This window comes from Leishmania braziliensis, chromosome 17 (assembly GCF_000002845.2).
Source record: "Leishmania braziliensis MHOM/BR/75/M2904 complete genome, chromosome 17".
Lineage (NCBI taxonomy): Eukaryota > Euglenozoa > Kinetoplastea > Trypanosomatida > Trypanosomatidae > Leishmania > Leishmania braziliensis.
In genome coordinates, this window is record NC_009309.2 from 607,054 (window position 1) to 619,092 (window position 12,039).

At 59.9% G+C, this 12,039-nt stretch overlaps 4 protein-coding genes across 4 annotated transcripts; all 4 read left to right on the forward strand.

The window, feature by feature from the left end:
- Nucleotides 1–142: 142 nt before the first annotated feature.
- On the forward strand, nucleotides 143–1,195 carry LBRM_17_1350 (hypothetical protein, unknown function; the record flags this gene model as incomplete). The annotated part of the gene is made up of 1 exon (XM_001563851.1): nucleotides 143–1,195. The coding sequence occupies one exon, from the start codon at nucleotides 143–145 to the stop codon at nucleotides 1,193–1,195; it is 1,053 nt and encodes a 350-aa protein (XP_001563901.1).
- A 1,420-nt stretch (nucleotides 1,196–2,615) lies between these two features.
- Nucleotides 2,616–6,920, forward strand: LBRM_17_1360 (conserved hypothetical protein; the record flags this gene model as incomplete). The annotated part of the gene is made up of 1 exon (XM_001563852.1): nucleotides 2,616–6,920. The coding sequence occupies one exon, from the start codon at nucleotides 2,616–2,618 to the stop codon at nucleotides 6,918–6,920; it is 4,305 nt and encodes a 1,434-aa protein (XP_001563902.1).
- Nucleotides 6,921–7,946: 1,026 nt separating this feature from the next.
- Nucleotides 7,947–8,759, forward strand: LBRM_17_1370 (conserved hypothetical protein; the record flags this gene model as incomplete). The annotated part of the gene is made up of 1 exon (XM_001563853.1): nucleotides 7,947–8,759. One exon carries the CDS (start codon nucleotides 7,947–7,949, stop codon nucleotides 8,757–8,759), a length of 813 nt encoding a protein of 270 aa, XP_001563903.1.
- Nucleotides 8,760–9,689: 930 nt separating this feature from the next.
- On the forward strand, nucleotides 9,690–10,496 carry LBRM_17_1380 (conserved hypothetical protein; the record flags this gene model as incomplete). The annotated part of the gene is made up of 1 exon (XM_001563854.1): nucleotides 9,690–10,496. One exon carries the CDS (start codon nucleotides 9,690–9,692, stop codon nucleotides 10,494–10,496), a length of 807 nt encoding a protein of 268 aa, XP_001563904.1.
- Nucleotides 10,497–12,039: the final 1,543 nt, after the last annotated feature.

Here is a 12,039-nt window from a genome sequence, read left to right on the forward strand (position 1 = left end):
CACACACACACGCGCGCGACTACACCGGCGCTTCTTGTCTTGATGGTGCACCTCACTTTCATCACCCTTCTCCTCCTCCCCCTCCCACTCGTTCTCGCGCTGTTCCACTTTTCTCCTCGTAAAAGGCTGTGCATCACCGGGAATGGAGCTGCGCAACTCAGTGCTGAACGCGAGCTCCCCCGAGGGACTTTGCGCAAGCCCTTTGCCATGTCAACACTGCCCGCCATCGCAGCAGCAGCAGCAGCGATACCGCTCTGCCAAGACGCATTCGAAGATTAAGATTGAGCCGAACTGCCTCGTTTTCCCGCCGCCGCACTTTGGGCGGTGCATTCAGAATGCCGTCTCCATCTACAACGTGTCGAAGCAGCCGTGCGTGTTCAAGATGCGGAGCCAGAACCCGGAGCGGTACGTGGCAAAGCCGCACGTTGCCATCGTGGCGCCTGAGTCTGCCACACGGAGCTTTGTGACGCTCCGTGACATGAATACGCTGGGGATAAAGAATCTTCCTGAGGAAATGCAGGATCGCTTCCGCTTCTCGCTGAGGCTTTACGACCCCACGACTGTGGACCCGTCACTCTCACCGAAGGACCTGTGGAGCGTGCTGGCAGCGCGCGGGGACAAGGTGGATCATGAGCAGGACCTGATTGCGTATTTTACTAAGAGGGACACGCCCGTGGGCGGCCTTGTCACTTTCTTCCCACCGACGTACATCTCCGTGATCCCGCCAGCTGCGTCCAAGACGGTGTCGTCCACTACCTCGGCGACATCGCCACAGACCAGCAACAGCACCGCTACGCACGCTATCGGCAGCGGCGTCAGTGCTGTGGTGCGGGGGAACAAGTCAGCCGGGGCGGCTGGCAACAGCGCTAAATCCGTTTGTTTCGCCGTTTCCGGTGGGGAAAAGCACTGGGAGAAGGGCGCTGCCGCGAAGCGCGGCCTCTGGATCGGCATGGTCGTCGTAGCGGTGATGGCGCTCTCCGTAGCTGTTATGACGCGCCACTTGTGGTGCACTGGTGATGCTGCAGCCGGCCAGTTCCAACGCACCGCAGCGTCTGGGCGACCCACTCCACAGTCTTATCCGACGCAGGCGCATGGGGGCGAGCCCGCGGTATCGGTTGAGCCGCCGCTCAATCATGCAGAGGCAGGGCAGGCGCAGCAGCATCAGCAACACCGTGAGGGGCATCACAACCGCTAACCAGAGGCTGCCTCACCCGTGGTTGAACCCACCCCATGGGCATTACAAAGTCCATCTGCGCAGGAGGAGTCCCATTCTCGCCATCATCAGGTACAGTGACGGCATTAGTAGTGGCCGGGGGCAACACTAACGGAGCAGGAGATGGAGGTCCAGCATGCACAGGTCCACGAGGCGCGGGCGCGGAATCAGCAATCACAGCACGCGCAGGGGTAAGACTGGACTTGCCGCTGAGCATGCCTACGTGGCTGTATGTGCACACCTGTCTTTTTGTAGGAATTCGCGTATGCATGTTGCTCTTGATCGCTTGTGTGTTGTAACGCGTGCCGTAGTTACCCCCCCTTAACTGCTGCGCTCCTCCCTCCCTCTCCCTCTCTCTCCCTCTCTCTCCCTCTCTCTCTTTCACACGCGTGTTGTACGTCTTCGTCTTGTTATCGTCTCCTCTTGGATGGAGGAGTTCTCCACCGCTCCTCGGAGCCGCTCTTGCGCTCTTCTGCCGCTCCTACAGTGACGGGTTGCATTGCCAGGCGGATGGCTTCACTTATGCAGTGATGTCGCGGACACCGTAGCCGAATGTGTGTACGCATGGCGAGGCGGGTACCTGTGATGCGTGCTTAAGCGAGGCTCGTACCCCCAAGAAGAGACAGCCAAGTATGAGAAGCTGGAAAGCAAGCCAGGGATAAGACCAGCGTGCGAGAGGGGAGTAGAGCCAAGGGGGAGGGGGAGGAGAGGCCGCTTGCGGTGCTTTGAGTGCCTGCATGTGTCTGCGCCCTCCTGCTCACTTCCTCTGTCCTTCTCACACTTTCACCACCTTCTCCCTTCTCTCCTCTCTCTCCTTTGGCTGCACCGTCCATCAGCTGCGCAATCACACACGTTTGGCAGCTTGGTGACCTTTTCGGCGTCTGTTCCCTCAGCTCACTGTATGCTGCTGCGCGCCAATCAGTGGCGCTGCTTTCGGGGGTCATCAAAGCGCTAACACAGGCGCGCCCGCACGGAAGGTGAGGTGTGGTGATTACAAGCGCGAGCGCACACCATCCTACCCTAACGCGCACCACAACAGCACAGAGATAGAGAGAGGGACACATACACCACACCACACCGTCAAGTACAAGGGTTAGCCATGAAGGGTCGTCACGTGACCGTGGAGACCCTTGACTGCAGCGGCGAAAGTGGACCCTCGGCACCAGCAGTACAGGTGCTGGTTCTGCCACACCTCAACGGTGGCGCGGCGGCCTCAGAGACTGCCGCTGTGGTTAACGACAACGGTTCGCCGCACGATTTTTTAGGCGGCAGCGGCTCTTCGCTCTCGCCACTGGCCTCCACAACCCTGACCCAGGCTAATGTCGACACCCCCAGCAGCACATACGAAGCAGCCATCTGTGCGGAGCTGCAGCGGCTGGTGGAGCACTGTGAGGAGGCTTGGATGCACACAATGCACATCTCACGTCTCCTTCTGCGCAGCGTTGTCCTGGATCAAAGCTGCGCCATTGCGGTGACGTGCGTTATGCTCATTATCTCCTGCTTCCTGTACCCGATGACGCAGACAATCCTGTGCACAATCTTGTTCTTTACCCTCTATAGCCTCTGCGTGCTGCTGCAGGCCTATCACTTTTGGGCCCGCGTGACAGAGGTGAAGTACCGCACCGCCTCGGTGACCAGGGAGGTGCTGGCGCGGTGGTGGCGCCGTGTGCAGGAGATGCCGCTGCGTCGGAGTCAGACTGCCGAGGAGCGGCGGCGGGTTTTTATCGAGGTGTGTTCGCAGCTGCCGGCTGGCGCATTTCGAATGGTGGCCGTCGCCGACGAGCGCACTGGCAGGCTGAAGCACATTCACAAGAGCCTAATGGTGAAAATGTCCAAGCGGCTGGACGAGGTGACGCTCAAGGTGCGCTCTTACTTGGAGCCGGCGGGCATCTGCAAGCTCGTGGACGTCATGCGCATCGCTCTCGAGTGCGACGCAATTGTGTTGAAGCCGCTAACGGACCGCGCCAGACCACCGCGGTTGCCAAACCTGTTCCTCTCCAACAGGCCCTTCGTTGAGGACGAGGACACAACGGACAGCAGCGACCACGAGCGTGAGTCGCGCACGGTGCTTGGCGGTGGCAACACCATCTCCGTGTCGCACCACATGGAGTACTTTGTCCACCGCGTCTTCCTGATCATCTGGGCAGTCGTGATGCTGCTGACAGTCGGCACTGGCGTCATATTCTACCATCTCGTGGGGGCCCCCCTCGGCGAGGGCGTCTTTCTGGACCCCGCCGTTGCGGCGCTGGGTCTGCTGCCCCTCAATGCGATTGTGCTCAACCGCTTGCTCATCTTCTACGCCAACGTCTACCTCGACAAGCTCTTTCACTACATGGTGTCGCGCCGTTCCTACGCGCTGGAGGATCGGCTACCGCGCTTCTCATTCTGGTCTACGCTGGTGACGATGGCGCGGGTGGTGTGCCGCATGCCCCCACCGAACGGGGGCCGTAACCCGCTTGTCTTCTCCACCTCTCTCGTCGACGTCTTTAGTATGGCGACGGTGGTGGCGATGCTGGATCAGACGGGGATCGTGACGGACATGGTGCTCGTCCCCAAGCAGGTGTTCCTGCTAAAGTCCGACCCGCAGCAGCAACAGAGCTCTTCCAGTGGAGAAAGCGATGACGATGACGGGGCGGCTACCGCTGTGAATGGGTGTTTCTCGCAGCCCAGCGAGCGCGACGCCCGGGAGCGCCGCCGCGACATGCAAAGACAGATCAGGCGCAAAAAGTACCAGGAGCGCCGCTTCCTGGAGCTGCGGCTCATGCACTCGTCAAAGCAGGACTTGGCGGTCGAGTTCGCCGACGAGAAGGCCCGTCATAAGCACAGCAGCCACCTCAACCCTCTCTGCCTCGTCATCCTTGTGCATGCCCTCGCACAGGAGCCGGCGCAGCTCGAGACGTGGACGGAGCCGTTCCGCTTCTGCGACCGCTCCCTTCTGTGGGCGCGTGCGATGCATTGGATCCCGCGAGCGTGTGGCTTCCACGATAGAGTGGTACACAACTTCCTGATAGTGGCGCGCATCTTCGTGATCAGCACGTCCACTGGTAGCGGGTACCGTGACACCTACCCGGAGCAGGCGTGCTCATACCTTGTCGAGGGTAGCGATGGCGCCATGCATATCTTCACCATAGGTACGCCGTATCTCGTGTGCCGCCACTCGACAACGCACTGGACAGGGCAGGCGGTAGAGGAGTTTGACGCCCATGATAAGGCGGAGGTGCTTTACATGGGCAAGCACCAGTGGGAGGAAGGGGCGGCGCTAGAGACGGTGGCGCTGTCGCACCGCATCTTACCAGAGCGCTACCGCACCTACGTCGCAACTCTACCGCGTCAACCACACCGTTACAGCGAGTTTTTCTTTCGAAATGGCGTCGAGGTGAACAGTGCTACAGCGAAGAGGGCGCAAGCAAAGCGGCGGCGTCGCCGTCAGCAGCGTGCGGCCTCGAAGACGGCTCGCAGTGAGGCCACTGCGCCACAGCCGCTCATCGCATCGCAGTTCGCCGAATCAAGGCGACCACCATGCGAGGAGAGCTGGACCAACGGGAGCCGCATCGTGCGACACGACGACGGTGGCGCTACTACCGACGGCGGGGCACCCATACTATTGGCGGTCCCGAAGCGCGAGCGTGCCGTGAGGGCTGTGCGTACAAGCGACAGGGAGGTGGAAATGGAGAAGGAAATGTCTGCGGTGGATGTCGGCGATGACGGTGAGAGCAGTGGCGGCAGCGTCATGAGCTCCTACAACAACGACGAGGCCGAGTGCGGCGGGGATAGCGAAGTCGCGGTTCACGAGCTCGACGCTGGTGACTGCGATGGGCACCGACAACTCCACCCGCGCGGCACCCTGCGACGTCGCTGCAAGTCCGCACCCCCGGTGCGCAGCGCGCGATGGGCGAACGTGAAGCCGCGATACAACCACTCTTTTGGCGCCGTTCCGACCGACGTGGTGGGCGACATCGAGGAGGACAGCTGTCTCACTAGCAGCACTTGCATCTGGCTCATGGCGACAACCTCCCACACCTTCCTTGGGCTGATCGGTTTGCAGGACTCAGTGCGCCCCAACGTACAGAGCACGATGGGCTTGCTGGATGAGTCGGGTGTGCGCTGCATGTACTTCTGCGCTGGCACGGAGCGCCAGACGAAGAGCTTCGGAAGCCGAGTCGGCTTGGATACGGATTGGAACTGCTGCATCTCGCTCAAGGAGGACGCCGTCGCGTTGGACCCGCACAGCATTCGTGCGCAGCTGCCCTTTGGTATCAAGTCCATCCGCAAGCACATTTTGCACGTTGACCCCATCCCACTCCAGGTGAGCCTCTTCTCGCATTCTCTGGGAGTGTCGAAGCGGGCGATGCTGTCGGTACTGCAAGACAATCATGAGGTCGTCGTCGCGGTCGGCTCCGTGCTCAACCACAGCAATGTGCGCAGCTTCGTGCAGGCGGACTTGTCGATCGGCGTGCTTCCCACCAGGCGCGGCACTAACGCGGACAAGGATAGCGCCCTGAGGCATAGCCGCATCGTGGAGCCGTCTGATTTTGCGGCGACGAATAGTCTTAACCGAGACATCCCGCTCTACCGCAACGTGGCGGAGCTGATCGGATGCAGCTGCTCCCTGCGGGCGCCGCCAACGACGTCGATCTTGCCAATTGTCGCCATGATGATTCGCCAGGCGCGCCTTCGGCTCAGCGGCATAGGCAACGGAGCAGAGTTTGTCATGCACGCCAACTTTTTCATTGTCATGGTGAACACCATCTCGCTGATCGTCGGGGTGCCGCTGATGCTGACGCCCTCTGTGACGGTGTTTGAGCTCTACGTTCTCATCCCGATTTTGGCGCTGTGCTGCACGTACACGGCGTACGCTGGGATGGACGCGATGCGGGTGATGCCGTCGCGCCACAGTCACTTTGTCCGTCGCGCAATTTTCTGGCACAGCGCGGTGGTGTGGTGTCTGCGCTACGCCATCTCGGTCGTGGCGCTCCTGGCGCTTGGGATCACGGCCTCCACGAGACTGTGCAAGGTCAGGGTGCTGGAACTCGTCACAATGGGGGAGGACACATGCATATCAGCTGGCCAGGGCTACGTCGCGCTCACCTTCAACTACTGGCTCATGGTGCACTGCTGGACGCACATTAGTCGTCATCACCCCATCTCCCTCACCTTCTCGCTGAAGCTGAGGCATGGACATCGCTCCACATACCTCTTCCGTTCCTTCCGCTGGGTCGCTGCGAGCGTTCTTGTGACGCTGCTGAGCATCATCATTGTAATTCTTGACACACCGATGAGCAGCCTCCACCAAGCCTTCTTTCCCTCTGTTCCACACTTCATTGTGTCGCTGTTGTTCCCGGCGCTAATCCTCGCCCTGGACTGGCCCGTTAAGCGGTGGCGCGAGCAGCGCTTCACGAACATGCAAAAGTTTCGGAAGCTGTCGTATGGCACACGACTCGGCATGCACTCACCCCGCGGCGACTACGAGCCGGAGGGCATCACGTATCCCCACAGCAGCACCAGCGGTGGCGTAGGTGTACTGGGCGGCGGCGCTGAGGGAGAGGAGCAGGCGGGGTTGGCGGAGCGCGTCGGACTTCTCAAGCGCCTGAGCGAGTGGTTTTACCGTTTCACCAGCATGCGTGGCGGAAAGCTGGAGCTGAACTGCGTGTGCTGCGATCACATCGGCGGCAACTACGCTACCTATCACACCACAGCTAATGTTTAGCACTTCGGCTGATGCGCCCCACGTGCACCGGTGTGCGTGTGCCCGTTACCTCTCCGCTGTGGGTGTGCACCTACTCGTGCTCCGTACGGGGTAGAGGGGGACGGCGTCTGCCATCTTTGTTTTCCCTTGAGTTGCTCTTGTGGCCCTGTGGGCGAGTGAGCCCGTCGCTTTCTGCCCCCCCCCCCTCTCTTCTCTTCGGTGGTTTCCATGCTCCCGTTTCCCTTGCCCACCCGCCTGTAGAGAAGGCCATCAGTACGCATAAGTGCGCCACTGCCAGCTGCTTGCCGTGGAAGGTTTCCTTCGCTTTCTCTCGCTGTGACCACGTCCTTCTATTCCTCTTCTTCAAGTGCAGCTCTGCTCACGCGCGCAACAGACGGACGCTCACTTACATGGGCACAGGAAGCCTTGTACCGCACACGTGTGTGCGTTCATATACGCCCACCTTCCCCCCGTCCACACCACGTCAGCTCCCTCCACCTCTCGCCTTTTGCCTGCTCCTCTGCGTGGACAGAGAGAGGGCCACTGCACGTACGTGAACGTGAGCTCAGCTACCACCACGCACCCTCAACAAGGGACGACTGGTCCATTGTTTTCCATACCCTGTCTCTCTTCATGCTCCCTTCCTCGTTTCCTTCATTTTCTTGGCGAGTCATCACCCGGACAGAACGAAGGCGCTTTTTCACTTATTTGCCTGGAATTCGTTGACTGCTTGCGTGTTTGTCTTTTCCTTTCCTTTAAGTGGACCTCCTCTCTTTCCGTCAAGGCTTCTCCCCCCCCCTCCCCTCTCGCTTCGGTGTTGCCGCAGTGCAGCTGATTATATATACACACACCTCTGCTACCTGCTGATTTCCTGTTGACGTCGAACAGTCACTCGTGTGCCCTTCGCGTGTCTCGCGGCTGGGTGTTTGATCGTCTCGGGACTGTACTTGTATCTGCTGTTTCCCTCTCTCTCTCTCTTTCGCTTTCGTTCTCTTTCATTAGACCGCCAGCCAGGGTTGCCGCCACGCCTCTCACCACGGATGCATAATGAAGTTTATCCCGCTGGACAGCTTCAGCGCGCTCAACTCCCTCTTGCAGGGTGTGGAGGCGCAGGGGTGCTGCATTACAATGCGCTTAGAGGCCTACACGTGTCGACACACGAAAGAGGAGCGGCAGATCGCGAATAACATCGCCTCCTATCAAAACAACGTGCAGCTCACGCCACCCATTAGTCCTTCACCCGCCATTGGCGCTTACGCCGACTTCCCCCCGCAGGAAGCGCTGCCACCGCTTGTCCTGGGCGGAAGCGCCGACCTGGCCGCGAACTACAGCCTCGTGAACCCCGACGAGATTGACGATCGACTGGTGTACTTTGTGGCAGCCCTCAACACGGTGTACGAGAGCGACGGCTATGACTTTTCGGTGCTGCGGGAGAACGACTTTGTGCGTTACACGGAGCCGCAGTTCCGCACGGAGGTGTCGAACACACTGCAGTCGTTGCCGGAGCAGTGCCACCCGGCAGTTCAGCGCTTCTGGCCGACGATGGAGGAGGTCGTGGAGAACGCGGAGGGCGGGTGCGAATACTACGAGTTTTGCTGCCCCTCCTGCGACCCGCTCGCTGACACCGCCGTCTACGCCCGCCACTACTTTGTGTATAACCGCAGGAAAAAGGTGCTCGTGCTGCTTGTGGAGTACGGCGAGAGTAACCCCTATCGCGGGGACGACGGACTACCACACGCTGGCGGCCCGACTTCAGCGTGGGACGGGGAGAGCTCCACGTACGCCAGCACCCCTGAAGCAGGTGAGGAAGGGGAGGTGTACGGTGGTGGAAAGAACAGGCAGTTCTACGGGTACTACTAGTAACTCAACCTTTGGTAGCGAGCGATGCCGATGCTCCTCGGTGGCACATAATGCGGCGAGAAGTGTTGGAGGAGGACGGTGATGCATGAAGCACCCGTAGACATGCATGAAGCGTCCTTGCCAAAGATCTTTCCTGGAGTGGTGCCGATCTTTCCATTTATGCCTGCTACCTTTTCATATCGCTGTGCATCTCTGTGCGGGTTGGGTCAGCCTTTCCTCCTTCCCTCCCTCCCCCCCACCCTCACGATGCCCATGCCAGCAGATACACGCAACAGAAAAGCCTCACATTGCCTCGCAGGCGTCAATTCCACCAAAATCAACCGCGCTTGAGTCCCACGGCACGCCGCGGGGCTGCAGCCGTTTGCAAAATTTCCCAATCCGTGCGCATTAGTTGGGTGTATCGGTGCTCGCGGCTGTAGAGAAGTGAACGCGAGAGCACGTGATCTGTCGTGTACTCCCTGTAGTCAAACGTAAGCCGCTACTGTGAAGTACGTGTGCGTGCGTGTTGTGTGTGTGTGTGTGTGCTGTGGCGCACCCGCTGTGGGCGCCTTCTCCTCCAAAGGTGCATCCGCTGGTCAGATCACGTTCGATAAGTCTCTTGTACATGTGTCCGCCTTCCATCTCCCTTTCGCGGTTTCCTATCGCGCCTCTCTCACCCTGTGGGATTCTTCTCACCATAACCACAGCAACGCCTTCAGGCTGGATGCATGCAGGTGTCTGTGTATCCCGAAGCGGATGAACGCATAACCTGCCGCTCTCCTACGCTACCACGTCATCTCTGGTAGGACTACTACGCGAAAGGGAAAAACGCCCACACCAACGCCTTTCCCGGCGGCCATTCACCACCGCCTCGCTTTTCTTCGCCACCCCGTCGCTCTGTTGCACAGAGTGCCTCCTCCTAACCCACCCACTCGCCCCCAAACGACGAACATGCCTGAGATATGCATTCGCATAACCGACATCCAGGTGGGCCATGTACTGGGCAAGGGTGCCTCAACGCTCAAAGACATCCAGGAGCGCACCGGAGCGAAGCTAGAGATCCTCGAAACTGGCCCGCAGGTGAGGATTACCGCTGACGACGACGCCAAGGTGGCCGCGGCGGAGGCAGAGGTCAAGAAGATTGTCGCTCGACAGGAGAAGCCCGACTACGAGGGCCCGAAGGGCATGCGCCTGCGCAAGGAAGCAAACGACCTCGGGTGTTTGCGCTCGAAACTCTTCGACGAGGCGACCAAGAGGCGAGAGGCAGGTGACCACGAGGGCGCGAACAAGCTGGTTGCGAAGGGCAAAGAGGCTGGCAAGAACATGCAAGCCCGTCATCGCGAGGCAGCCGTGGCGATTGCCTGGTACAACAACGAGGCCAAGGGCAAGGGTCAGAACTTTTTTGACATGCACGGCCTGCGTGTGGAGGAGGCGATGGAGATGCTGAAGGTACGCATGGCCAGGCTGGAGGAACAGCCGGAGGGGACGATGACGGAGTTCGAGGTCGTTCCTGGCGCCGGCCACCACTCCGCCCCAGGCGCGCAGAAGCTGAAGGCCGCCACGCTGGAGTACATCAAGTCGAAGGGCTACGTGTACGACGTGGTCAACGCCGGAACCTTTCTCGTGAAGGTGCCCGGCCGCAGCGAGGGCGTCATCTCGAAGCCGGAGTATGGCGACAAGGCGCCGACTAAGCGCGACGAGTCGAAGAAGGAGCCGGCCAGAAAGAGCAAGACGAAGTCCTGCTGCGTATGTATGTAACTCCACGGAGAGTCGTCCAGAATTTGCGAGGGCTGTGCCGTGCCGCTGCCGGCGGTAGGCTTGCATACTGCTAATGAATGTACACATCTGCGCCTCCAGCTCTGACGCATGGGTGTGGGCGTATGGGGGTGGGCCCGTGCCTTCTCTTTCAGCGCGTCAAGGGGCTGTTTACGTGACCACACGCACACCTCAACTAGGGGAGTGTGCAGTCGTACATCATGACTGTGGATCTTCTCCGGCCCGCGTGGGTGTGGGTGTTTCCCCCCCCCCTCTCTCGCCCTCACATGATGCGCGACTTTGTGGAGGTTTGCGCGTTGCCCCGCCACGCCCGCTTCTCTGCCGCGCTCATATTTTCCCGCTCATGACCGTAAATCACCATTTTTCCGTGGGTTTTCTCTCGTCTCCGCGTCCCTGACGGTGAGGGAGACCTCAGCGCGTGGCATCCAGGATCCAGAACACATTCTGTGGGGCGAAGCACACCAGCCCTCTATCCCTGCCAATGCTGAACCACTTCTCGTAGGGATAGGGTCAAGCACCCACGACGTGGGTGAGGTCGGCGCGATGTATTGCTGCTGATGTTGGCGGTCAGGTCCTGCATGGCATGGTGTCGGAGCGACCTGCGACAGTGAACACTCTTGCGCCCTTTATAGGATGGGCAAAGTGCCGGCGTGACTCAAACGTATCCCACGCGGTCCTCAATGACTACTCCTGGTGAGCGGGAACCACCCTAAGGGGGGGGGGCAGCAGGTGGCGACTGGCACGATGGGCGCGGCTGTGAGGCCGCCTGTGGAGTAGGGGGTAGAGCTTGAGTTGGGTTTGGAGATTAGCACACCTGCTCAGATGATGGAACCGGCGTATTGCCTCTGCGCGTCTCTTCGGCTACTTCGAACCAGGCGATGAAGCCTCTAGCAGACCGGGAGGGAGTGGAAGTAACTTCCATTACCAGGGCAGAGGGTGAAGACGCTCAGAAAGGGAAAAGGGTTCGCCCTCTTCTCTCTTTCGATCATCCTTCGCGGGGTACGGTGTGGTGCCACGGTGTTGAGGGGAGGGAGAGAGACAGTTCTCCTTGAAGGGAGTGCTCACTGTGGCGCGCAGATATGTGGCCCATCCATTCACCGTATTGACAAAGAGGAAATGGGCAAAACGCCAGCGGTCTCCCCCACGCCACAGGCACTACGCAGAGACGCACATCTCTGGTGTGTGCTGACGGTGTGCGTGTGCCCTCCACAGGACTGCTCTTTTTCTTTGCCTTCACTTTGCCATGCCTTCACGCTCTGAGTTTTCACCAACTGGGCAGTGGGCGTCTATTAGCCGATGAACGTCTGCCGGACGGAACCCCTCAACTTTGCTCGGCTGGTTTTCTTCTGTCTTTCTCTGGGTCTCGTGCCCCACCATCCTCAGCGCCTGCCCTGCATGATTGCATTCTGGCAAGGCACCAACACAGCCAATACTCTTTTTAGTCTAGGGTGCGGTGCTTGATGGGCTACCCCAGCAATACCGAGGATGGGGACGGTTGTGGTTGCTGTGGGTTCCTCGCGGCGTG